Here is a 24,769-nt window from a genome sequence, read left to right on the forward strand (position 1 = left end):
AGCAGTAGCCCCGCTCACCCACCCTCATTTTTCTTGGAAGGTATGTCATTGGCCAAAATCACTCTTATCTTAGCAAGTATTAGCCACCCCCTCTTCTCATTGTAACGACTAATTTTATTTCTGTTCAGTATAAGATCATTTATTTAATTCAGATCGGATAAAATTAATCACTAAAAAGAAAACCGGGTGGGTGGGCGGGGCTAATTATGTTCTTCTTTCAAATGGGAGTGGAAACTAATAATATAATCTAGGATGTGAAAAAATTAAAAATAAACACTAATTGTAACTTTTTTTATCTACAAAATTTTTATAGCGATTTTGGAAAAACGGTAGGAATTTTCGAAGAAATGAATCTTAGAAAATACTAGCCTCACACACCCGCCCTCTATTTTCTTGGGAAGTATGTCAGGGTGGGTGGGCGGGGCTAATTCTGTTCCTCTATCTAGTGGGAGTGGAAACTAATAGAATCTAGGATGTGAAAAAAAAGTAATAATCGTAAATTTTTTGTTACACTATTTGCTATTGGAAGGGGAAGAATGGTAGAAATTTTCGAAGAATCGAAGACGAAAATGACGCCTGGATCTCGAAATCTACAAGAAAATATGTAGCTTATTTTAAAAAATGGTTGAAAATAGTCGAACCTGCCCAAAGTGCCAAAAATAATCTTATCTTATCAAATACTAGCCCCGCCCACCCACCCTCATTTTTCTTGGAAGGTATGTCATTGGCCAAAATCACTCTTATCTTAGCAAGTATTAGCCACCCCCTCTTCTCATTGTAACGACTAATTTTATTTCTGTTCAGTATAAGATCATTTATTTAATTCAGATCGGATAAAATTAATCACTAAAAAGAAAACCGGGTGGGTGGGCGGGGGTAATTATGTTCTTCTTTCAAATGGGAGTGGAAACTAATAATATAATCTAGGATGTGAAAAAATTTAAAATAAACACTAATTGTAACTTTTTTATCTACAAAATTTTTATAGCGATTTTGGAAAAACGGTAGGAATTTTCGAAGAAATGAATCTTAGAAAATACTAGCCTCACACACCCGCCCTCTATTTTCTTGGGAAGTATGTCAGGGTGGGTGGGCGGGGCTAATTCTGTTCCTCTATCTAGTGGGAGTGGAAACTAATAGAATCTAGGATGTGAAAAAAAAGTAATAATCGTAAATTTTTTGTTACACTATTTGCTATTGGAAGGGGAAGAATGGTAGAAATTTTCGAAGAATCGGAGACGAAAATGACGCCTGGATCTCGAAATCTACAAGAAAATATGTAGCTTATTTTAAAAAATGGTTGAAAATAGTCGAACCTGCCCAAAGTGCCAAAAATAATCTTATCTTATCAAATACTAGCCCCGCCCACCCACCCTCATTTTTCTTGGAAGGTATGTCATTGGCCAAAATCACTCTTATCTTAGCAAGTACTAGCCACCCCCTCTTCTCATTGTAACAACTAATTTTATTTCTGTTCAGTCTAAGATCATTTATTTAATTCAGATCAGATAAAAATAATCACTAAAAAGAAAACCGGGTGGGTGGGCGGGGCTAATTATGTTCTTCTTTCAAATGGGAGTGGAAACTAATAATAGAATCTAGGATGTGAAAAAATTAAAAATAAACATTAATTGTAACTTTTTTTATCTACAAAATTTTTATAGCGATTTTGGAAAAACGATAGGAATTTTCGAAGAAATGAATCTTAGAAAATACTAGCCCCACCAACCCGCCCTCTATTTTCTTGGGAAGTATGTCAGGGTGTGTGGGCGGGGATAATTATGTTCCTCTATCTAGTGGGAGTGGAAACTAATAGAATCTAGGATGTGAAAAAAAATAATAATCGTAAATTTTTTGTTACACTATTTGCTATTGGAAGAGAAAGAATGGTAGAAATTTTCCAAGAATCGAAGACGAAAATGACGCCTGGATCTCGAAATCTACAAGAAAATACGTAGCTTATTTTAAAAAATGGTTGAAAATAGTCGAACCTGCCCAAAGTGCCAAAAACAACCTTATCTTATCAAATACTAGCTCCGCCCACCCACCCTCTATTTTCTTCGAGGATATGTTATCTGCCAAAAACAGTCTTAACTTAGCAATCAGTAGCCCCGCCCACCCACCCTCATTTTTCTTGGAAGGTATGTCATTGGCCAAAATCACTCTTATCTTAGCAAGTACTAGCCACCCCCTCTTCTCAATGTAACGACTAATTTTATTTCTGTTCAGTCTAAGATCATTTATTTAATTCAGATCGGATAAAAATAATCACTAAAAAGAAACCCGGGTGGGTGGGCGGGGCTAATTATTTTCTTCTTTCAAATGGGAGTGGAAACTAATAATAGAATCTAGGATGTGAAAAAATTAAAAATAAACACTAATTGTAACTTTTTTTATCTACAAAATTTTTATAGCGATTTTGGAAAAACGATAGGAATTTTCGAAGAAATGAATCTTAGAAAATACTAGTCCCACCCACCCGCCCTCTATTTTCTTGGGAAGTATGTCAGGGTGGGCGGGCGGGGCTAATTCTGTTCCTCTATCTAGTGGGAGTGGAAACTAATAGAATCTAGGATGTGAAAAAAAAGTAATAATCGTAAATTTTTTGTTACACTATTTGCTATTGGAAGGGGAAGAATGGTAGAAATTTTCGAAGAATCGAAGACGAAAATGACTCTTGGATGTCAAAATCTACGAGAAAATATGTAGCTTATTTTCAAAAATGGTTGAAAATAGTCGAACATGCCTAAAGTGCCAAAATCAGTCTTATATTATCAAATACTAGGCCTGCCCACCCACCCTCTAGTTTCTTACAGGAAATGTCATTTGCCAAAACCAGTCTTATTATTATTTTTTTTATAAAACACAAATTCGTGCCTGAGATTCTTTTAGAATCTTTCAAGAACGAACACCATGGGTTTGCAAGATTCTTTAAAAAATAAGATACCATAGATCAAACACGAGACGTAGATGCCTCCAAGAACCTTTTAGGCAATGGATTGGCTCCATTAACTTACTCTTAAAAATAAAAAACATCAAGGGTTGCCAAGACTCTTTTAATATAAATATGGATTAAACCTACTATCACAATAGCATATCTATAAGTTCTTTAAAAATGACGCATTTGAAAAAAAAAAACAAAAAAAAATAAAAAACAAAAATTTTGGAAATTTCATTTGTTCTTTTATAACAACCACTATAAGTTAAAATAAAGAAGAGTGCGACTATTAAGCACGTACCAAGCTGTCCCCTCAAAACAGAGAAAGCAACTAAAATTATCAATTAAGCTAGAATAGAGCAAATTTTCTGAAATTTTTGTAGTTAAGAAACCGTTGTTATGATTGTTCTTATCTTCTAGGGGAGCAATTGTTAAATATAGGTGGGCGCAACATTTCTGTAGTCTGAAATTTTCGAAAAAATGGGTTGAACTGTTCTTGATTTGACCAATAAAAAAACTGTGACATATAAGTCGGTCGAACCAGCGATCTTCGCCTTCGTAATTTAACAATGCTATTTGGATTTTTTTGCAAAAATTTAATGCTTAGGAAAATCAAGGCGGAGTCATAAAGCACAAGTATGGGATTATACATGATCGTTTTCCGGGTTGGAACCGTGTTAATAGAGTTTTTGGGCTCAACGTTTCGCACATGTTCGTAAGTGGCATCTTCACTTTTTCGCCTCTGGTATGATTTTACTACCTTTGTTTTTTTTGGTTGCGTCATGAAAATTCCAAAAACAACCTAATTTTTTCAAAACGCCAATGTTGCCGGAAAACTGAAAATAATAATAGTAATAATACCCAAACATCTGTATTCAATACCACAAGGCCCCACTTTGTCAATTTCCGTTGGACCCCCATGTCCTCAATCCGATACTGACAATGAGAATCGTTTAACTAGTAGACGCTGAACGACTAGCTGTCATTCTCATTCTTAATCCGAGTTATAACGCCAACTAGACAATTTTTGTTCACTTTTAAAATTTGGAAAAATCCAAGTAAAAACGAATCAGAATTTAATTTTGCTCCAAATTATTACGACATGACATTCCACATGGACACTTTAAATCATTTCAAACGTTAAAAACTAAAACTAACCTTTTTGACCCTTCGACCTGCTCATTGTTTCGAAAGATCCACCATCGATAAAATAATTAATTAACACGAAATTCATTAATTATTAATCGACATTCATAAAATAACTTCGAGACACTCTCCGAACAAAGAAATCACAAAACTACTGCAAAACGATCCCGATTGGATAAAAATGGCCACGTAGTTAAAAAATTAATCCCGTTATCATGACATCATCATGATGTCATGATTAACCAATCAGAGCGTTTTTCGAAACAGAGAAATGGACACATTTTTGGATTAACTTTTAATAAACAAAATCTGTTTTATACATATAACATACCTGGAAGAGTCCAAGGAGCGATTTTTCTGCACTTTCGACAGGAATAGTTAAGGATTTGTATCAATTTTGCGAAAATAATCACTCGTTCGAAATCAGCGCACCCACACGTCAAAAATTGAAACGCAGTGTTGCCACTTTGTGCAGTTATGTCCAAAAAGACAACGGAAAGATTACATTTATGTAATTAAATTCAAAAATGATAATTAAAAGTGTTTTGTGTTACGAATGCAGCATGTTTTGCTCATTTCCGAATATTAAATGTCACATTTGTTGGATTTTCAGTGCTACCAACATGAAATTTGCACGACAATAATTGTAAATTTATTAGATTCTTCAAAAAAAAAAAATCGCTTCACGCCTCAACAGGTTTATTATTGCCACATGTTTGACAATGTGACCAACATATCTGATTTTAGGGGTGCAGTGAAAGTTAATTATGTGGCTGTTATTTTTTTACGTGTATGAATATTAATAAAATATGCCAAATGGTTCATTGCCACATTGCTTCTTGTTGTCAAAACTAACATGGTTGACAGTGTCATTTAGTTAACATGAAAATTTTTGTTAAAATATCATAACCTAACTTTATTGGGGACTTAAGTGACTGCATAAGAAATTTTTCTAAACACTACTTGTTCTAGTAGCTACTTTTGACAGATAACCCAGAAGTTACTTTCGACGCCATTTTCCTTAAAAGGGCGCGAGTTACCTTTGAATGACAGTTCAAATTTGAATTTGATGCCATTGTTGTTTGTATGTAATAATTTTTGTAATTTTGAAAAAATAAAATACGATTAAAACACGCAAATGCCTTGTTGTATACCATCCTGTTTAAACAGTGATATGAATTTCACCTACCACGAGTTCCAACGCAGTAGAGGTTTTCTGCGTGGATGAAAAAGTATCACTCTTGGGAAAACTTTAAAGGTTTGCATTCTTTAACTATTAAAAAATATTATATTTTGCTCTTTCTTCTTAATATACGTAAAGCATTTAAAAAAATTTACGAAATATAAGCCCCGCCCACCCACCCCCTCTCAATTGTGACGATTTTTTTATTCATCGTCAACCGAGGGCGGAGCTTAGGTGCAAAAATCTCATTTCTCTACAAGAAATTACCATGTGAAATATGTGCGTAAAAGAGTAAAATTTTGCAAAAAAATATGGATTTTGCAATTAAACTCCGCCCCTCGGTCTAACAACGAATAAAAAAAAATCATTACAACTGAGACAGGGTGGGTGGGTGGGGCTTATATTTTGCCCCTTTTTCTCCATCTACGTAGTCTTCTTTTCACAACAAGAAACTTAAAAATGTTCAAAATTTTTGTAGGGAAATATGTATCTTGCATTTACGCTCCACCCTTTGGTCTGACGACGAATAAAAAATTCATCATAATTGAGATCGTGACTTTTTTTAGTTCCTTAATAGTTTTATTTGAAAAACACGATAGTGAAATATGTTTTTAGTGTCTTGTTGGGAAAAGAAGATTTCGTATATTAAGAAAAAATGTACAAAATATAAGCCCCGCCCACCCACCCACTCTCAATTGAGCCGATTTTTTTATTCATCGTCAGCGAAGGGCGAAGCTTAGCTGCAAAAACCTCATTTCTCTACAAGATACTGTCATGTGAAATGTTCTTGAAATAGTAAAATTTTTCAACGAAATACAGATTTTGCAATTAAACTCCGGGCTCGGTCTGATAACGAATAAAAAAAAATCATTACAACTGAGACAGGGTGGGTGGGTGGGGCTTATATTTTGCCCCTTCTTCTCGATATACGTAGTCTTCTTTTTATAACAAGAAACTTAAAATATCTTTAAAATTTTCGTAGGGAATTATGTATCTTGCAATTACGGTCCGCCCTTTGGACTGACAACGAATAAAAATTTATCATAATTGAGATCGGGACTTTTTTTAGTGACTCACAGTTTTATCTGAACACGGTAGTTAAATATGTTTTTCGTTTCTTGTTGGGAAAAGATTTCATGTATAAAAAAAATGTACAAAATATTAACCCGCTCCTCTCAATTGTGACGATTTTTTTCTGCATCGTCAGCGAAGGGCGGAGCTTAGCTGCAAAAATCTCATTTCTCTACAAGAAATTACCATGTGAAATATGTGCGTGAAAGAGTAAAATTTTGCAAAGAAATATGGATTTTGCAATTAAACTCCGCCGCTCGGTCTGACAACGAATAAAAAAAAATCATTACAACTGAGACAGGGTATTGGGTGGGGCCTATATTTTGCCCGTTCTTCTTAATATACGTAGTGTTCTTTTGAAAACAAGAAAGTTAAAACATGTTCATAATTTTTGTAAGGAAATATGTATTTTGCAATTACGCTCCGCCCCTTGGTCTGACAACGAATAAAATATTCATCATAATTGAAATCGGGACTTTTTTTTAGCTACAGTTTTATTTAAACAACACGATAATTAAATATGTTTTTTGTTTCTTGTTGGGAAAAGAATATTTCGTATATAAAAAAAAAAATGTACAAAATATAAGCCCCGCCCACCCACCCTTTCTCAAGTGTGATGATTTTTTTATTCATCGTCAGCCGAGGGCGCAGCTTAGCTGCAAAAACCTCATTTCTCTACAACAAATTATCATGTGAAATATGTTCCTGAAAGAGTAAAATTTTTCAAAGAAATACCGATTTTGCAATTAAACTCCGCCGCTCGGTCTGACAATGAATAAAAAAAATCCTTACAATCGAGAAAGAGTGGGTGGGGGCCTTATATTTTGCCCTTTCTTCTTAATATACGTAAAATATAAAAAAAAATGTACGAAATATAAACTTCACTAACAAACTAACACAGAACATCATAAACCAACAATTTCTTCTCTACAGTCAAATTGGTCAAATGTCAACGAGGGATAACTAGCACCCTCATCAAAATGTGTCCAAATTTTGTGTACTGCTAGCCCAAATTGTATTTGTCAATCACCATGTGAACCTAACCGGAACAAAGTTACTGACAGCTGCGGTACCAACCTTATGTATAATTAAGTAAATACACATATTACGAAAATATAGAATTTTTTATTTTAACAAAACGATACATGTACTATAAGGGTAACAACCAACATCAACTGACTCGATTTTTATGGTTAACTTTATAAAGTGACTGTAAAATATATCAACGAACTATTATGATACGAAAAATTTAAACAAACGAAAAGCTCTCAGCAGCTACAAAAAGAAAAGCTTTAGAACTTACGTCTGAAGTGTAAAATATAATAATATATAGGCAATATATAGTTAAGCTATAAAGTGGGCGTAGTTAACATCTTCAGCACTCTCTGAAAAGGCTTCAATTAAAGGCTCCACGTAGTTTCTGGGCATGAATAAACCTAAACAAATAATATTGTATGAAAGAATTGGTTTAGCATTTTGTCACTAGATTTAAGTTGGCAACATCAACATCAAAACAATGACAGAAGAATTCCCTAGATATTTCTTAATTCACCAACTACTCACCAATAACTTTGAGATTATCCTCCGTCTTCAGCCTGATCACCTGCATCCTAAAATACAGATTCTTCAAAACCTCCTCGATCTTCCCCCACACCCCCAGCACCGACCCTGCCAGCACATAATACGTCCTCCTCGTCATCCCCACCTCGCAATGGAACCCCACCTTCCTCGTCGCGCAACTCCCCTTCCAATACTCGTGAGCACACGTATTCAAAAACGCATCAAACATGTTTTTCCAGATAACCTCAGCCTCTTCAACCCCCACCTTCCTATTCATCATCTCCAGGTCCGCCAACCTCTCCTTCTTGAACTGCAACCCCGTGTTCGGCTTGTAGACGAAGAACAGCCGGTCGCTTTTACGCTCGGTCTCTTTGGAGGCGGCGGGCTCCACCGCCACCACCAGACGCACGCTGTGGTGGTTGTTCAGCAGCGAGCGCGACACGTAGAAGGCGTAGTCGCTCTTCGCTAATTTAGCGATCTTGGCGAGGACTTGCGACCAGGAGATGCCTCTCTCGACGTGGAAGGTGTGGAGCTCGACGGGGGCGGTGCCGATGGCGTGCTTTTGCATGAACGTGACGGTGCGGATGCGCTTGACGACTTCGCCGCCGGTCCCCAGGTCCTGGATGCCGGCGTCGTAGCGGCCGAGGCGCTTCTCGCGCGAGATTATGGCGTCGAGGGTGTCGGTGAAGTAGCGGAAGAGGCGGTTTTGGAGGTCCACAGGCAGGCCGAGAATTCGGTTGAGGAACTTGGCCATGCTGACGTTCTGTTTCGGGAGATGGAACGTCAACCGTAACCCCATGTTTTCGATGTCTTTCAGTAGGCCAATTCCGACTGCCGCGTTATACACATCTTTGAAAAAGTCTCCTTGGTAGTCTGCCGGGGGAGGGACCAGGGGGAAATCGTCGCCCTTTACGGCGTTCAAAGTCAATTGTAGGGCTTCCCGCCCATATTTATTGTCAAAATTAAACTGGCTTAGGTCTCTGGTTTCGGTCGCCCGTCTGTCGCCATGGGTCAGCGCGCCCAAACTCTCCAGTCTTTTGGCCACGATCGACGCGAATCGTCTCTCTCCGGCTAAATTCGTAATCAGAAAGACGTACTCTGGAGCGTTCATCTACAAAGTAAGAAAAAGCTGAGTGGAGCGCACCACAAACGCTGCACAATTATCGCTACGTCGCTAATCTATTGTGGTGTCCCGATTTGAAAAGTTAAATTTTTGATTTATTGTTGGTAATTTACAGTACATGTTACGAGTTTCCTGTTCATGGTTCTAATACAATTTAACTACAATAATGGAAGTGTTCCCGTAAAACACAACTTTAGTAGTGATATATCTAAAGTTCTTAATGTTTTTGCCCAAGTTATTATACACAGCTCATAATTTCTCACTCCAGATTTATAATAATTCAAGAAATGTTACTTTTGAAGCTTTTTGTTGAAAATACCAACAGAACCATAATCCCACGTCGATTTTATTCACCCGTTCAACATAATAATATTTTAACATTTTTAGCACTTCGAAATTTTAGACTTTTTGGTTATCAGAAGTTTTGTAGATTCTAGATTAACCAAAATCTATAATTTTAGACTCTAAAGGTTCTAGAGATTTTAGAAATTTGCGAAATTTTATGCATTGTGTAAATATTAAAGGTGCTAAATATTCTATAAATTGTAGAGATTTTATTGAATTCAGAACTTTAGACAGATAAAAAAATCGATCATTTTTTGAGTGGTTGAAAGGATTCTGGAAATTTTAGAAAATGTTGAATTTTAGAGATCCCGAACAATCTAGGATTTCACCGTTTTTAAGAATTTTACATATCATACATTGTAGAAAATTGGAATTTCAATTTATTTCAAAATTAACACAAAAGGAGTTCGGAAGGCTCTTTTAAATACTAAAAGAAATGATACTAGAGGGCTCCGATATTGCTTTAAACTGTTCATGAAATCTCAGACTTTTTAAAAATTCTATAGTTCTATCAATTTTACACGTTCTTAACATGCTGAAGAATTTGTAAATATTCTACAAATTCTAGATATTCTAGAGATCTTTCAAACCTGAGATACTGTTACGTATTCGAGTTTCTAGAAATTTTAGAGATACCAAAGATTTTATACATTTACAAAATTTTGAAGTTTCAATACGGACTACACACAATTTTTTTTTAATATTTTTAACATTTTTAGCAATAGATACTTCAGACATTTTGCACTTTTTAGATATTAGAAGTTTTGTAAATTCTAGCTTAAACAAAATCTATAATTTTAGACTGTAAAGGTTCCGGAGATTTTAGAAAAACATGAATTTTAGAGATTATGATCAATTGATCAATCTAGGATTTAACTGCTTTTAAGGATTTGATGTCATAGACTGTACAAATTTGAGCGAAAGAGAGAGAGATCTCAAAAACTAAAAAATTTTAAATTAAAAAATTGGAAAAATTGAAAAATCGAGAAATCCAAAAATCGATCAAATGAAATATCTCAAATTTAAAAATTGAAACATCGAAAATTCGGGAAATCCAAAAGTCGAGATATCGAAAAATTAAAAATTTGAAAAATCGAAAAATTCAGAAGTTGATAAGGGAAAATAAAACACTAAAAAATAGAGAAATAAAAAGTCGAAAAATCAAAACTTGCTTGAATTGAGAAATAGAAAAATCGAAAATTCAAAACATTTTATAAATTGAAACACCGAAAAATTTAAAACGGAGAAGTCGTGAAATCGAAAATGAACAACTGAAATACATTTCTACAATTTAAAAATTACAAAACTGAAATATCGAAAAATTAAACTTCGAAAAAAATTTAAAGAATCAAAAAATTCAAACATCCCAAAACTGAAACATGGAGAAATAGAAAAATTGAAAAGATGAAAAACTGGCAATTTAAAAAATCGAAAAATTCGAAAATCTAAATCCGAAAAATAGAAAGAAGTAGTCGAAACATCAAAAAAAAAAAAAATCGAAAAATTCAAATATCGAAAAATTGAAAAATTCCCAAAATTTAAATGTTAAACAGTTGGAAAATGCAAAACTTGAAAAATCGAGAAATTTAGAAATTGAAAAGTCGAAACATCCAAGAATCTAAAATTTAAAAACCAATACGAAAAATTGGAAAATCGAAAAATCGAGAAATCGAAACATCAAAAAACTGAAAAAACTAAAATTTAAAAAATCGAAAATTTTAAGAATCAAGAAACTGAAAAATCGAAAAATCATAACATTTTAAAAACTGAAACACCGAAAAATTTAAAACGGAGAAGTCGGGAAATCGAAAATGAATAATTGAAATATCTACAATTTAAAAAATTCCAAAACCAAAATATCGAAAAAAAAATTAAAGAATAGAAAAATTCAAATATCCCAAAACTGAAACATGGGAGAAATATAAAAATTGAAAAATTTGAAAAGATGAAAAATTGGCAAATTAAAAAATCAAAAAATTCGAAAATCTAAAGCCGAAAAATAGAAGGATCGAGCAGTCCAAACAAATGTTGAACAGTTGAGAAATGCAAAACTTGAAAAATCGAGAAATCTAGAGATCGAAAAGTCGATAAATTTAAACATCGAAAAACCGATTTGTCAAGAAATCGAATAAAAATATCGTAAAATCAAAAAATGGAAACATCCAACAATGTAAAATTTAAAATGTCGGAAATATTTAAAAACCAATACAAAAAATTGGAAAACCGAAAAATCGAGAAATCGAAACAACAAAAACTGAAAAAAACTAAAATTTAAAAATTAAAAAAAAAGAAAAAGAAAAATCCGAATGGAAGTCCAAACATCAAAAATCGAAAAATTGAAATATCTGAAATTTAAAAATCTAAAAATTCGAGAAATACAGAAGTTGAAAAATCGAAAAATCAAACATTTTCAAAACTGAAAAATCTACAGTTTAAAAATTCCAAAACTGAAACATCGAAAAGTTGAAACATGAAGAAACAAAAAAATTGAAAAACCGAAACCTGATAATCGAAAAATTGAAAAAAGGAAAAACTGAAAAATCGAAGAGTCGAAAAATCCAGAAAACGAAAAATCGAAAAGTCCAAAAACCAAAAATCGATTAATCGAGAAAATGAAAAAAATTGAGAATTTAAAAAATCTAAAACCTGTGAAAAATTGAAGAATTGAAAAATCGAGAAATCCAAACATCAAAAAATCGATCAAATGAAATACTCCATCTGAAATTTAAAAACTGAAAAATGGAAAAAGTAAAAACTCGAGGAACCGAAAAATCACAAAGTCGATTATTCAAAAAGTGAGAAAAATCGAAAATTTAAAAAACTGAAAAATTAAAAATTTGAAAAATCGAGAAGTTGAGAAGTCGGGAGAACGAAACACTAAAAAATCCAGAAATGGGAAAATCAAATAATCAAAAAATTGAAACATCGAGAAATAAAAAGTTGACAAATCAAAAAATCCGTTAATCGAGAAATTGAAAAATGGAAATTTAGAAACGTCAAAAATTAAAGAATCGAGAAACTGAAAAATCGAAAAATCAAACATTTTAAAAACCAAAACTTAAAAACCGAAAAATTTAAATCGGAGATGACGAAAAATCGACAATGAACAATTGAAAAATCAGTTTAAAAATTCCAAAACTGAAACATCGAAGAATTGAAAAATCAAAGAAAAATTGAAGAATCGAAAAATTCAAATATCCCAAAATTGAAACACGGAGAAACAGAAAAATTGAAAAACCAAAACCTGATAAAAGAAAAATTGAAAAAAGGAAAAACTGAAAAATCGAAGAGTCGAGGAATCCAAAAGACGAGAAATCGAAAAGTTCAAAAATTAAAAATCGATTAATCGAGAAAGTGAGAAAAATCGACAATTTAAAAAATCTAAAACCTGAAAAAGTGAAGAATTCAAAAATCGAGAAATCCAAACATCAAAAAATCAATCGAATGAAATATCTGAAATTTCAAAACTGAAAAATGGAAAAAGTAAAAACTCGAGAAAACGAAATTTTGAAAAAACGAAGAAAAATTGAGATGAGTAGAAAAACTGAAAAACGGAAAAGTCGAGAAATCGAATAATCAAAAAGTGAGAAAAATCGAAAATTTAAGAAATCGAAAAATTGAAAAATCGAGAAGGTGAGAAGTCGGGAGAACGAAACACTAAAAAATCGACAAATGGGAAAATCAAATAATCAAAAAATTGAAATATCGAGAAATAAAAAGTTGAAAAATAAAAAAATCGGTTAATCGAGAAATTGAGAAATGGAAAAATCGAAAAAATGAAAAAATCGAAAATTTGAAGAATCGAGTACCTGAAAAAACGAAAAATCACAACATTTTAAAAACTGAAACACCGAAAAATTTAAAACGGAGAAGTCGAGAAATCGAAAATGAACAATTGAAATATCTACAATTTAAAAATTCCAAAACCGAAATATCGAAAAATTAAAAATCGAAAAAAAATAATTAAAGAACAGAAAATTTCGAAAATCTAAAGCTGAAAAATAGACAGATCGAGCAGTCGAAACAAATGTTGAACAGTTGAGAAATGCAAAACTTGAAAAATCGAGAAATCTAGAGATCGAAAAGTCGACATATTTTAAAAATCGAAAAGCGATTTGTCAAGAAATCGACTTAAAATATCGTAAAATCAAAAAATGGAAACATCCAAGAATGTAAAATTTTAAAACGTAGAAAAATTTAAAAACCAATACGAAAAATTGGAAAATCGAAAAATCGAGAAATCGAAACATCAAATCACTTGAAAAAATAGAATTAAAAAAAAATTGAAAAACTCAAAAATCGAAATATCTGAAATTTGAAAATAGAAAATTAGAGAAATCCATAAGTGGAGAAATCGAAATATTAAAAACTCGATTGAGAAAGTGAGAAAAATCGAAAATTTAAAAAATGGAAAAATAAAAAAATGAAAATTCGAAAAATTGGAAAGTTGAAAAATCGAAAAATTGAGAAGTTGAGAGAACGAAACACTGAAAAGTCGAGAAATCTAAAAGTGAAAAAATCAAAAAATCGGTTATCGAGAAATTGAGCAATGGGAAAATCGGAAATTTAGAAACGTCAAAAATTGAAGAATCGAGAAACTGAAAAATCGAAAAATCAAACATTTTAAAAATTGAAAAATCAGAAAATTGAAATATCGAAAAATTGAAATATCGAAAAATTGAAAAATCTAAAAATTCAAATATCCCAAAATTGAACATGGAGAAATAAAAAAATTGAAAAACCAAAACCTCATAATCGAAAAATTGAAAAAAGAAAAAACCGAAAAATCGAAGAGTGTAGGAATCCAGAAAACGTGAAATCGAAAAGTCCAAAAATCAAAAATCGAAAAAAATCGACAATTTAAAAATCTAAAACCTCAAAAATCGAAGAATTCAAAAATCGAGAAATCCAAACAGCAAAAATCAATCAAATGATATATCTGAAATTTAAAAACTGAAAAATGAAAAAAGTAAAAACGAGAGAAATCGAAATTTTAAAAAACCGAAAAAACATTCAGATGAATAGAAAAACTGAAAAATCGAAAAGTCGATTAATAGAAAAAGTGAGAAAAAACGAGAATTTAAAAAATCGAAAATTAAAAAATTTGAAAAATCGGGAAAACGAAACACTAAAAAATCTGGAAATGGGAAAATCAAATAATCAAAAAATTGAAACATCGAGAAATAAAAAGTTGAAAAATCAAAAAATCGGTTTATCGAGAAACTGAGAAATGGAAAAATCGAAAAATTGAAAAATCTAAAAATCACAACATATTAAAAATTGAAACACCGAAAAATTTAACACGGAGAAGACGAGAAAACGAAAATGAATCTACAATTTAAAAATTCCAAAACCGAAATCGCGAAAAATTAAAAATCGAAAAAAAATCAAGGAATCGAAGAATTCAAATATCCCAAAACTGAAACATGGAAAAATCTAAATCCGGAAAGTAGAAACTGCAAAATTTTAAAAATCGAGAAATCTAGAGATCGAATAAAAATGTCGTAAAATCGAAAAATGGAAACATCCAAGAATGTAAAATTTAAAACGTCGAAAAATTTCAAAACAAATACGAAAATTTGGAAAATCAAAACATAAAAAAACTGAAAAAATTAAAATTTAAAAATTAAAAATAAAAATGAAAAATCGAAAGGTCAAAAAAACGATTGAGAACGTGGGAAAAATCGAAAATTTAAAAAATGGAAAAATAAAAACCTGAAAATTCAAAAAATCGGAAAGTTGAAAAATCGAAAAATTGACAAATTGAGAGAACGAAACACTGAAAAGTCGAGAAATCGAAACATCGCAAATTTAGAAACGTCCAGAAAAATTACAAAATCGAGGAAAAATTGAATCGAAAAATTCAAATATCCCAAAATTGGATATGGACATGGAGAAACTTGAATAAAGGAAAAACTGAAAAATCGAAGAGTCGAGGAATCCAGAAGACGAAGAAATCTAAAACCTGAAAATTTGAAAAATTGAGAAAATAAACGAAACGTCGAAAAATTAAAAAATTGAAACGTCGAGAAATCGAAACATCAAAAGATCGAGAAATCGAGAAGTCGCAAATTCCAAAACTGAGAAACAACCCGAAAATTTGAAACATGGGAAAATCAAAAAATGAAAAACAAAAATAAAAAACCGAGACGCCGAAGAAGCATCGAGAAATCGAAAAAACTGAAAAATTGAAACATCGCGAAATCGAACAATTGAATAGTCAAAGAATAACTGGGCATGAACGGATAAATTATCATCCTTCCGAAACCTTAAAACCTTTGCAAAATTTCGAAACATCGATTTTGCAATTTCAAAGTTACGTTAAATTATAAAATGTTGTTATACAACTTTGATTTTTTCCAATAATCTGAATGCCTAAGGTAAAAAAACTCAACACGAATCCGTAAACCACAATGTTGATGACGTAACAATATTTTGTTATGGAAAATTCACTTGAAACATTTCCAAAATTTTGGAGTTTCAATAAACACGAAAAATTCCAGCTTTCTGGATATATACATTTTTTTAAATATTTTAACACTTTTTATAGGATTTAAAAACTTCCGACATTTTGAACTTCGTAGATATCAGAAGTTTTGTAGATTATAGATTACACAAAATCTGTAATTTTACTGTGTAAAGGTGTTGGGAGATTTTAGAAAATGTTAAATTTTTAAGGGTATTTTAAAAATGCTACATATTATCTAGGTTAAAGAGATTTTTTCGAATTCAGAACTCCAAACCGCTTAAAAAAAAATATGTCGTTTAAAAATTGTCTTAGAACCATAAACAATTAAAATTTTGTGAATTTACAACAACCAAACAAAAATTGACATCCAAATTTCACACATTTCAGATTAGAAATCATTAATATTACGCTCGTTGAATTTAAAAAATGGAAAAATAAAAATCTGAAAACTCGAAAAATTGGAAAGTTGAAAAACCGAGAAATTGAGAAGTTGAAAAAACGAAACACTGAACAGTCGAGAAATCGAAAAGTGAAAAACTCAAAACATCGGTTAATCGAGAAATTGAGAAATGAAAAAATTGGAAATTTAGAAAAGTCAAAAATTGAAGAATCGAGAAACTGAAAAATCGAAAAATCAAACATTTTTGAAATTGAAAAACCGAAAAATTTAAGACGAAGATATCAAAATTGAAACATGGAGAAATAGAAAAATTGAAAAACCAGAACCCGATAATCGAAAAATTGAAAAAAGGAAAAACTGAAAAATCGATTAATCGAGAAAATGAGAAAAATCGACAAATCCAAATATCAAAAAATCGATCAAATGAAAAATACTCCATCTGAAATTTAAAAACTGAAAAATGGAAAAAATAAAAACTCGAGAAATCGAAATTTTGTAAAAACGAAGAAAAATTGAGATAAGTAGAAAAACTGAAAAATCGAGAAATCGAATAATTAAAAAGTAGATTAATCGAAAAAGTGAGAAAAATCGAAAATTTAAAAAATTGAGAAATGGGAAAATCAAATATCAAAAAATTGAAACAACGAGAAATAAAAAGTTAAAAAACCAAAAAATCAGTTAATCGAGAAATGGAAAAATCGAAAAATCACAACAATTTAAAAATTGAAACACCGAAAAACTCAAAACGGAGAAGTCGAGAAATCGAAAATGAACAATTGAAATATCTACAATTTAAAAATTCCAAAACCGAAATATCGAAAAATTAAAAACAGAAAAATTCAAATATCCCAAAACTGAAACATGGAGAAATAGAAAAATTGAAAAATCGAAAAGATGAAAAATTGGAAATTTAAAAAATCAGAAAATTCGAAAATCTAAAGTCGAAAAATAGACAGATCGAGCAGTCGAAACAAATGTTGAATAGTTGAGAAATCTAAAGCTTGAAAAATCGAGAAATCTAGAGATCGAAAAGTCGAAACATTTTTAAAATCACTAAACCGATATGTCAAGAAGTCGAATAAAATTATCGTAAAATCGAAAAATGGAAACATCCAAAAATGTAGAATTTAAAATGTCGAAAAATTTAAAAACTAATACGAAAAATTGGAAAATCTCGAAAGATCGAGAAATCGAAACATCAAAAAACTGAAAAAACTAAAATTTAAAAATTAAAAATAAAATTGAAAAATCGGGAAATCAATCCAAACATCAAAAATCGAAAAATTGAAATATCTGAAATTTGAAAAATCGAGAAATTGAGAAGTTGAGAGAACGAAACACTAAAAAGTCGAGACATCGAAAAGTGAAAAAATCAAAAAATCCGTAAATCGAGAAATTGAAAAATGGAAAAATAAACATTTTAAAAATTGAAAAACCGAAAAATTTAAAACGGAGAGGTCGTAAAATCGAAAATGGACAATTGAAAAATCTACAGTTTAAAAATTCCGAAACTGAAACATCGAAACATTGAAAATCGAACAATTCAAATATCCCAAAACTGAAACATGGAGAAACAGAAAAATTGAAAAACCAAAACCTGACAATCGAAAAATTGTAAACAGGAATAACTGAAAAATCGAAGAGTCGAGAAATCGAGAAATCGAAAAGTCCAAAAATCAAAAATCGATTAATCGGGAAAGCCAGAAAAATCTAAAACCTGAAAATTTGAAGAATTGAAAAATCGTGGAATCCGAACATCAAAAAATCGATCAAATGAAATACAGTATTGTCCGGTTATAATGAACCCGCTTGTAATGAACTTCCGGCTATAGTGTACTGTATTTCAAGTAACGAAATTTTTTCCATATATCTAATGTATTTTTTTTCGGTTATAATGAACCACTGAATCCGCTTGTAATGAACTTTCGGATAAAATGAACTAAATATTATTCAAAATAAAGTGCAGTTTTCCGTTTATAATGAACTTTTCGGGGATTCCCTGATTTACGCGCTACGCATTTCCCCACCAACTTGCTTTCTGTGCCAGTCGATTCTTGGTCACTGTGTCGAAGTAGCGCTACATAAGTACTTACTTGTGTAATAACATTGTTCGAAATGGAAAAACAAAAACGTAAAGCTCTAACCTTAAAGGACAAGTATGATATTATACAAAAAATACAAAGTGGTGTTAAACAACGCGATGTTAGCCAGGAAATGAACTTGATAAAATCCACTGTTTCTATGATATGGAAGCAAAGAGAAGCCATTTTATCAGCGTATGGTCAGGGAAATTCTACGTGTAAAAAAATGAGAAAATCAAAGCACCATGAAATGGATCAAGGGCTTCTTAAGTGGTTTACACAAAAAAGACAAGAAAACGTTCCTGTAAGTGGTATTATTCTACAAGAAAAAGCTAATGAAATGGGTAGTAAAATCGAAAACAAAGACTTCAAGTGTTCTAAAAGTTGGATTGAACGTTTTAAAAGAAGACATAATATCCGAACAGGAAAAATTGTGGGTGAGTCTGCAGCAGTAGATTTGAATGTTGTTAATGACTGGTTAACTAATGTTTGGCCTCATATTCGGAAAAACTATGACAGTGAAGACATTTTTAACGCTGATGAGACAGGGCTCTTTTATCAAATGACTCCTGATAAGACTTTAAAATTTGTGGGAGAAAGTTGTGCTGGAGGAAAGTTATCTAAATTGAGGATTACAGTTTTAGTAGCTGCCAATATGTCTGGAACAGAAAAAAGGAAATTGTTGGTTATAGGCAAATCTGCCAATCCTAGATGTTTCAAAAATAAACAATTGCCCGTAAAATACAAATCAAACCGTAACGCGTGGATGACCTCTGAAATTTTCACAAATGAACTGCTTGAATGGGATGAACAATTAAAACAAAAAAATAGGAAAATTGTACTTTTAGTTGATAACTGTACAGCTCACCCTGAGATTAAACTAAACCAAATTAAATTAGTTTTTATGCCACCGAATACGAGTTCAAAATTACAACCGATGGATCAAGGTGTAATTCATTCATTAAAGAGCCATTATAGGAAAATTTTACTCGCGCAGATGATAGAGGCTATGGACAACGGAAAAACATTTTCAGTTAGCATTTTAGATGCTGTAAATTTTATTCACATGGCTTGGCAAAAGGTTAGCAAAGATACAATAGCAAACTGTTTCAAGCATGGAGGATTTTCTGAAAAAAGTGCTGAATTTGATGCAGACGATGAGCTTCCCCTAACAGAATGGTTAAAAAAACATGAAGATGATCCTGGACTTATTTTCACAGATGTGGATAATGCAATTGAAATTGCAGTGCAAGAGAAAATCGGGGAATTTAATTTTGAAGAATATGTGGAAATTGATAACGACATAACGGTAACAGAAAGACTAACTGACGAGCAGATTATAGAATCAGTGACATCAGTCATGGCAACAAGTGACGAGGCCGAGGGTGAGGAAAATGAGTCTGATGAAGATGTTGATGTTTATGTTCCTTCTCTTAATGAAATGGCGCAAAAAATGGCAGAGACTCGCAACTTTTTAGAATCGCGCACTGTTCCGGAGCCTATATGGAACAGCTTTTGCAACCTCGAACGCTATATTAGTGACATTCACTTTTCTAATAGATATGTACAGACAAAAATAACTGATTTTGTCAAGTAGACTTGTGTTTATGTGACGTCTTGTTATATGTAATTACATAAATAGCTATGTTTTTTTTTATTTTTAGTTTATAAACCAAGAAATATTTTTTGAATTGTTCCCAACGTAGAATTGAAGTAAATTGAATTTAAACAAACGCAGTTTTTATTTTTCCGTTAATAGTGAACTTCGGATATAATGAACTAGTTTTGTTACATTTTTTGAGTTCATTATAACCGGACGCTACTGTATCTGAAAAATCTGAAATTTAAAAACTGAAAAATGAAAAAAAAAACTCGAGGAATCAAAATTTTGAAAAACCGAAGAAAAATTGAGATGAGTAGAAAAACTGAACAATCGAAAGTCGAGAAATCGAAAAATCAATAATTTGAAAAATCGAGAAATTGAGAAGTCGGAGAAACGAAACAAAAAAATCGAGAAATGAGAAAATCAAATAATAAAAAAATTGAAACATCGAGAAATAAAAAGTCAGAAAATCAAAAAATCGGTTAATAGAGAAATTGAAAAATGGAAAAAACGAAAAATTGAAAAATCACATTTTAAAAATTGAAATACCGAAAAATTTAAAACGGAGAAGTCGAGAAATCGAAAATGAACAATTGAAATATCTACAATCTAAAAATTCCAAAACCGAAATATCGAAAAATTAAAAATCGAAAAAAAAAAATAGAAAAATTTAAATATCCCAAAACCGGCAATTTAAAAAATCAAAAAAATTCGAAAATCCAAAGTCGAAAAATAGAAAGATCGAGCAGTCGAAACAAATGTTGAACAGTTGAGAAATGCGAAACTTGAAAAATCGAGAAATCAAGAGATCGAAAAGTCGAAAAATTAAAAAAATCGAAAAACCTGATATGTCAAGAAATCGAATAAAAATTAAGTCGAAAAATGGAAATATCCAAGAATATAAAATTAAAAAAAAAAATAAAAATAATCGGAAAATCGAACAATCAAAAATCGAAATATCTGAAATTTACAAATCCAAAATTCGAGGAATCCAGAAGTCGAAAATTCAAAAAATCGAAAAATTAAAATATGGAAATATTGAAAAATTCCCAAAATTGAAATGTTGATCAAAAAATTTTAAAAATCGAAAAACCGATTTCAAGAATTCGAATAAAAATGCCGTAAAAAAATAAAAACCTGAAGAAGTTGAGAGGACGCAACACTGAAAAGTCGAAAAATCGAAAAGTGAAAAAATAAAAAAATCGGTTAATCGAGAAATTGAAAATTAAAAAATCGAAGATGTCGAAAAATCGAAAATCCCAGAAATCCCAAAACTGATATATCGAAAAACGAAAAATCGACGAAAAATTGAAGATTTGAAAAATTCAAATATGCCAAAATTGAAACATGAAGAAATAGAAAAATTGAAAAACCAAAACCTGATAATCGAAAAATTGAAAAAAGGAAAAACTGAAAAATCGAGTCGAGGAATCCAGAAGACGACAATGCGAAAAGTCAAAAATCAAAAATCGATTAATGGAGAAAGCGGGAAAATTCGACAATTTAAAAAATCTAAAACCAGAAAAATTGAAAAATCGGGAAATGGAAAAATCAAAAAAACGAAACGTCAAAAAATTAAAAAACTGAAACGTCGAGAAATTAAAACATCAAAAGATCGAGAAATCAAGAAGTAGAAAAATCGCAAAATTGAGAAATCTGAAAACTCGAAAAGTGAAAAAATAAAAAAAATCCGTTAATCGAGAAATTGAAAAATGGAAACATCGAAAATTTAGAAACTTCAAAAATTGAAAAACCGAAAAATATAAAACCGAGAAGCCGAAGGATCGAGAATTCGAAAACATTGAAAAATCGAAAAATTGAAATATCGCGAAATCGAAAAAATTCAATAGTCAAAAAATAACTGGGTATGAACGGATAAATTTGAAAATTATCATGCTTCCGATAACCTTAAAACGTTTGCAAAATTTCGAAACATTCGATTTTGCAATTTCAAAATTATGTAAATTATAAAATGATTTACAACTTTGAAAATGTAAAATTTTTAAGAATCTTTTAAAGATGCTAAATATTCCCTAAGTTATAGAGATTTTTGGGAATTCAAAACTCCAAACAGCTTAAAAAAATAACAATTAGGAAATTTCATAAATTTGCGTTATTTTTGCAATATCTGACGTTTAAAAAGTCTATAATTTTTTTAATGGTTGTACGATTCTGGAGATTTTAGAAATTTGGAATTTCAAATTCTTTAAAAAATCCACATTCTGAAGTTTATAGATTTAAGAAATTCTTTAAAACACTTCAGAAACGTTATGTCTTAGAACCATAACCAATTAAAAATGTTAACACCAACTACGAATTTACAATAACCAAACAAAAATTGACATCATCGAAATTTCACATTTCAGATTAAAAAAGCATTAATATTACTCTCGTTGGAGGAAGACTGTGGCGTCAAATGCGATTCATTTCGTTTAACCAACACTTTGGGGTTCGAACTTAAATGTCAGTATTTTACAACAAGTATATTACCTGGTTACTACGATGCGTCCTACCGAACTGCTGGATCGCCCTATCCGCCGACCACGGCAACTCCAACGTAATGTGAACCCTCCTCTTCTGGTTCTTCACCCTCCTGTCACTCTGCAACGAAATACCAGTCGAGGCCGCCTCAGAAATAATCGCTATGTTCTTCTCGCCGTCCATGAATCGTTGTTTTTCGGTCATGTTCAAGGCTTCTAGAGAGACGCCCGTTTCGGCGCGACTTTCGTACTGGACGTCCCCATTTTCCGTGTGCACGACGCGGCCCTTTCGACCTGTCATTTCGGCGACTACTTGGGCTCCCCCGAGCTCGTGAATTAGTTGATCGAGGGTGTTCGGGGGAAGTTTTTTGCCCAGATGTTCGATTTCTTGCAAGAGGGTTTCTTTCATGGCGGCGACGTCTCTGACGGACGACATGAAGTAAGAGGTTTCTGAAAAATAAAAGCGGAAATGAAAGTACTATGCGATTTTTTTGTTTTTGAATAAGGTTACTCACTTTCCTGCGGCTCCTCTTTTTCCGTTTTTATATCTTCCAACTTTATTAATTTGGAATCGGTGTCGTCCTGAGGTTCCTCTTTCACAGTAGTTTTTCCTTTCGATTTCGTCCCGCGAACTTCCCACAGGTCGGTGTCAGAACCGCTGTCACCTTCGCTAATTTCGTTGGCACTGAAATCGCTATCGTTTGGAGAGTTTATTTCTTCATCGCTGTCGTCGTCAGAAAGCACGTATTTGGACCGATTTTGGGGAATCTCTTTCTCCATGGAAATTTTCATCCGTTTTGCAGTTACGCGAGCACTTTGTCGCACTACATTTATACATTTTTTTTTTAATAGATATGAAACAAATACATGTATAATACAAATTACTCCTATTACCTTTGCGTTTTCCTAATATTTTGGACGGATTTTCGTCGTCGTCTGGGTCTTTTTTCAACTTAAACAAATTTTTTGGCAGTTTATGTTTTTCTAATTTTCGGTTTTCTTTGCCACCCAGTGAAGGAAATTGTGTTTCGACTAAATTTTCAAACACAGCTGGAAAACATAATACCGTGACAATAAATTAATTTTGTTCAGTAGTGACGAATACTCTATGATCAAATAATTATTATTACCATTAATAATATCACTATTATCAAAGAAATCTGTAGAGAAGGGGATGGGATAAATATTGATTTTACAATTTGTAAGTATTAATTTAAGTGATTCTTGATGGAGTAAAAATGTTATCAAAAATAAAACTGTGTAACAAATTTACAATTAAACTTTAAGATTGCTAATTTTGTCGAATAAATATTATTTAAATGTTAAAAAATTATGCTATGAAGCTCTGAACTTGTGGTTTATGAATCCGTGTTGAATTTTTATCCTAGACATCGAGATTTATTTTTAATTTTCCCTTTTCTCGATTTTTCGATGATTTAAGTTTTCAGTTTCGATTTTACAATTTTTCGAATTTTTAATTTTTTGATTTTTCAGTTTTTTGATGTTTTGATTTCTAGATCTTTCGGATTTTCGCCTTTCGGTTTTGGATTTCTGACTTTTTAAATTTTTCGAGCTTGCAAATTTTAAACAAATGAAATTGAAAAACTGATTCATTTTTTGACTTTTTGCTTTTTCGATTTTGGCCTCTTTCGATTTCTAGGTTTTTCGATTTTTCAATTTATGCATTTCACAATTTTTCGTAATTTCGGTTTTGGAATTTTTCAATTTATTGAAAGCTCAATTTTCCGACGATTCAGTTTTACGATTTCTCGACTCTCCAATGTTTCAATTTTTTGATTTTTCAATTTTGGTCTCTTTTAATTTCTCAATTTCTCGATTTGTAGACTTCTCGATTTTCTGATGTTTCGATTTCTCGATGTTTCGGTGTTTCAATTCTTCGACTTCTCGGTGTTTCAAATTTTTTAACCTTTCGACTTTCCGATTTTTTGATTGTTTAAAATTTAGATTTTCGATTTCTAGGTTTTTTGACTTCGATTTCTAAATCTTTCGATATTTTAAATTTTTAAATCTGAAATTTTTCGAGTTTTCAAATTTTATATTATTCAATTTTTAACTTTTGATTTACCGATTAATCGATTTTTTGATTTTCTCATTTCTCGACTCTCCATTGTTTCAATTTTTCAGTTCTTCAATTTTTCGATTCTTTGGGGATTTGATTTTTCACTTTTTTGAAGTTTTAAATCTTCGATATCTCAGTTTTTTGCGGTTTCGATTTCTCGGTTTTTGATTTCTGAATTTTTAATTTTTCGATATTTTAATTTTTGAGATTTAAAATTTTTCAATTTTTTAAATTTTACATTTTTCATTAACATTTTTTTTCGATTTTGGACTCTTTCGATTTCTCGAACT

The 24,769-nt window shown here is 31.5% G+C and overlaps 1 protein-coding gene across 3 annotated transcripts in view; it reads right to left on the reverse strand.

Moving 5' to 3' along the window:
* Positions 1–7,443: 7,443 nt before the first annotated feature.
* LOC135140029 (protein strawberry notch-like) overlaps positions 7,444–24,769 on the reverse strand; it is a 49,713-nt gene continuing 32,387 nt past the window's right edge. For all 3 annotated transcript variants that reach the window (XM_064070406.1, XM_064070404.1, XM_064070405.1), the window contains 5 exons: positions 23,294–23,449; positions 22,915–23,223; positions 22,410–22,849; positions 7,902–9,009; positions 7,444–7,774 (listed from right to left, as the gene is read on the reverse strand). In XM_064070406.1, the coding sequence (XP_063926476.1) occupies positions 7,683–7,774; positions 7,902–9,009; positions 22,410–22,849; positions 22,915–23,223; positions 23,294–23,449 (2,105 nt within the window). In that variant the 3' untranslated portion in view covers positions 7,444–7,682. The remainder of the gene's footprint in view (positions 7,775–7,901; positions 9,010–22,409; positions 22,850–22,914; positions 23,224–23,293; positions 23,450–24,769) is intronic.

Source organism: Zophobas morio, unplaced genomic scaffold (genome assembly GCF_036711695.1).
Source record: "Zophobas morio isolate AGI-343-1 ecotype UQ-CSIRO unplaced genomic scaffold, CSIRO_AGI_Zmor_V1 ptg000038l, whole genome shotgun sequence".
Lineage (NCBI taxonomy): Eukaryota > Metazoa > Arthropoda > Insecta > Coleoptera > Tenebrionidae > Zophobas > Zophobas morio.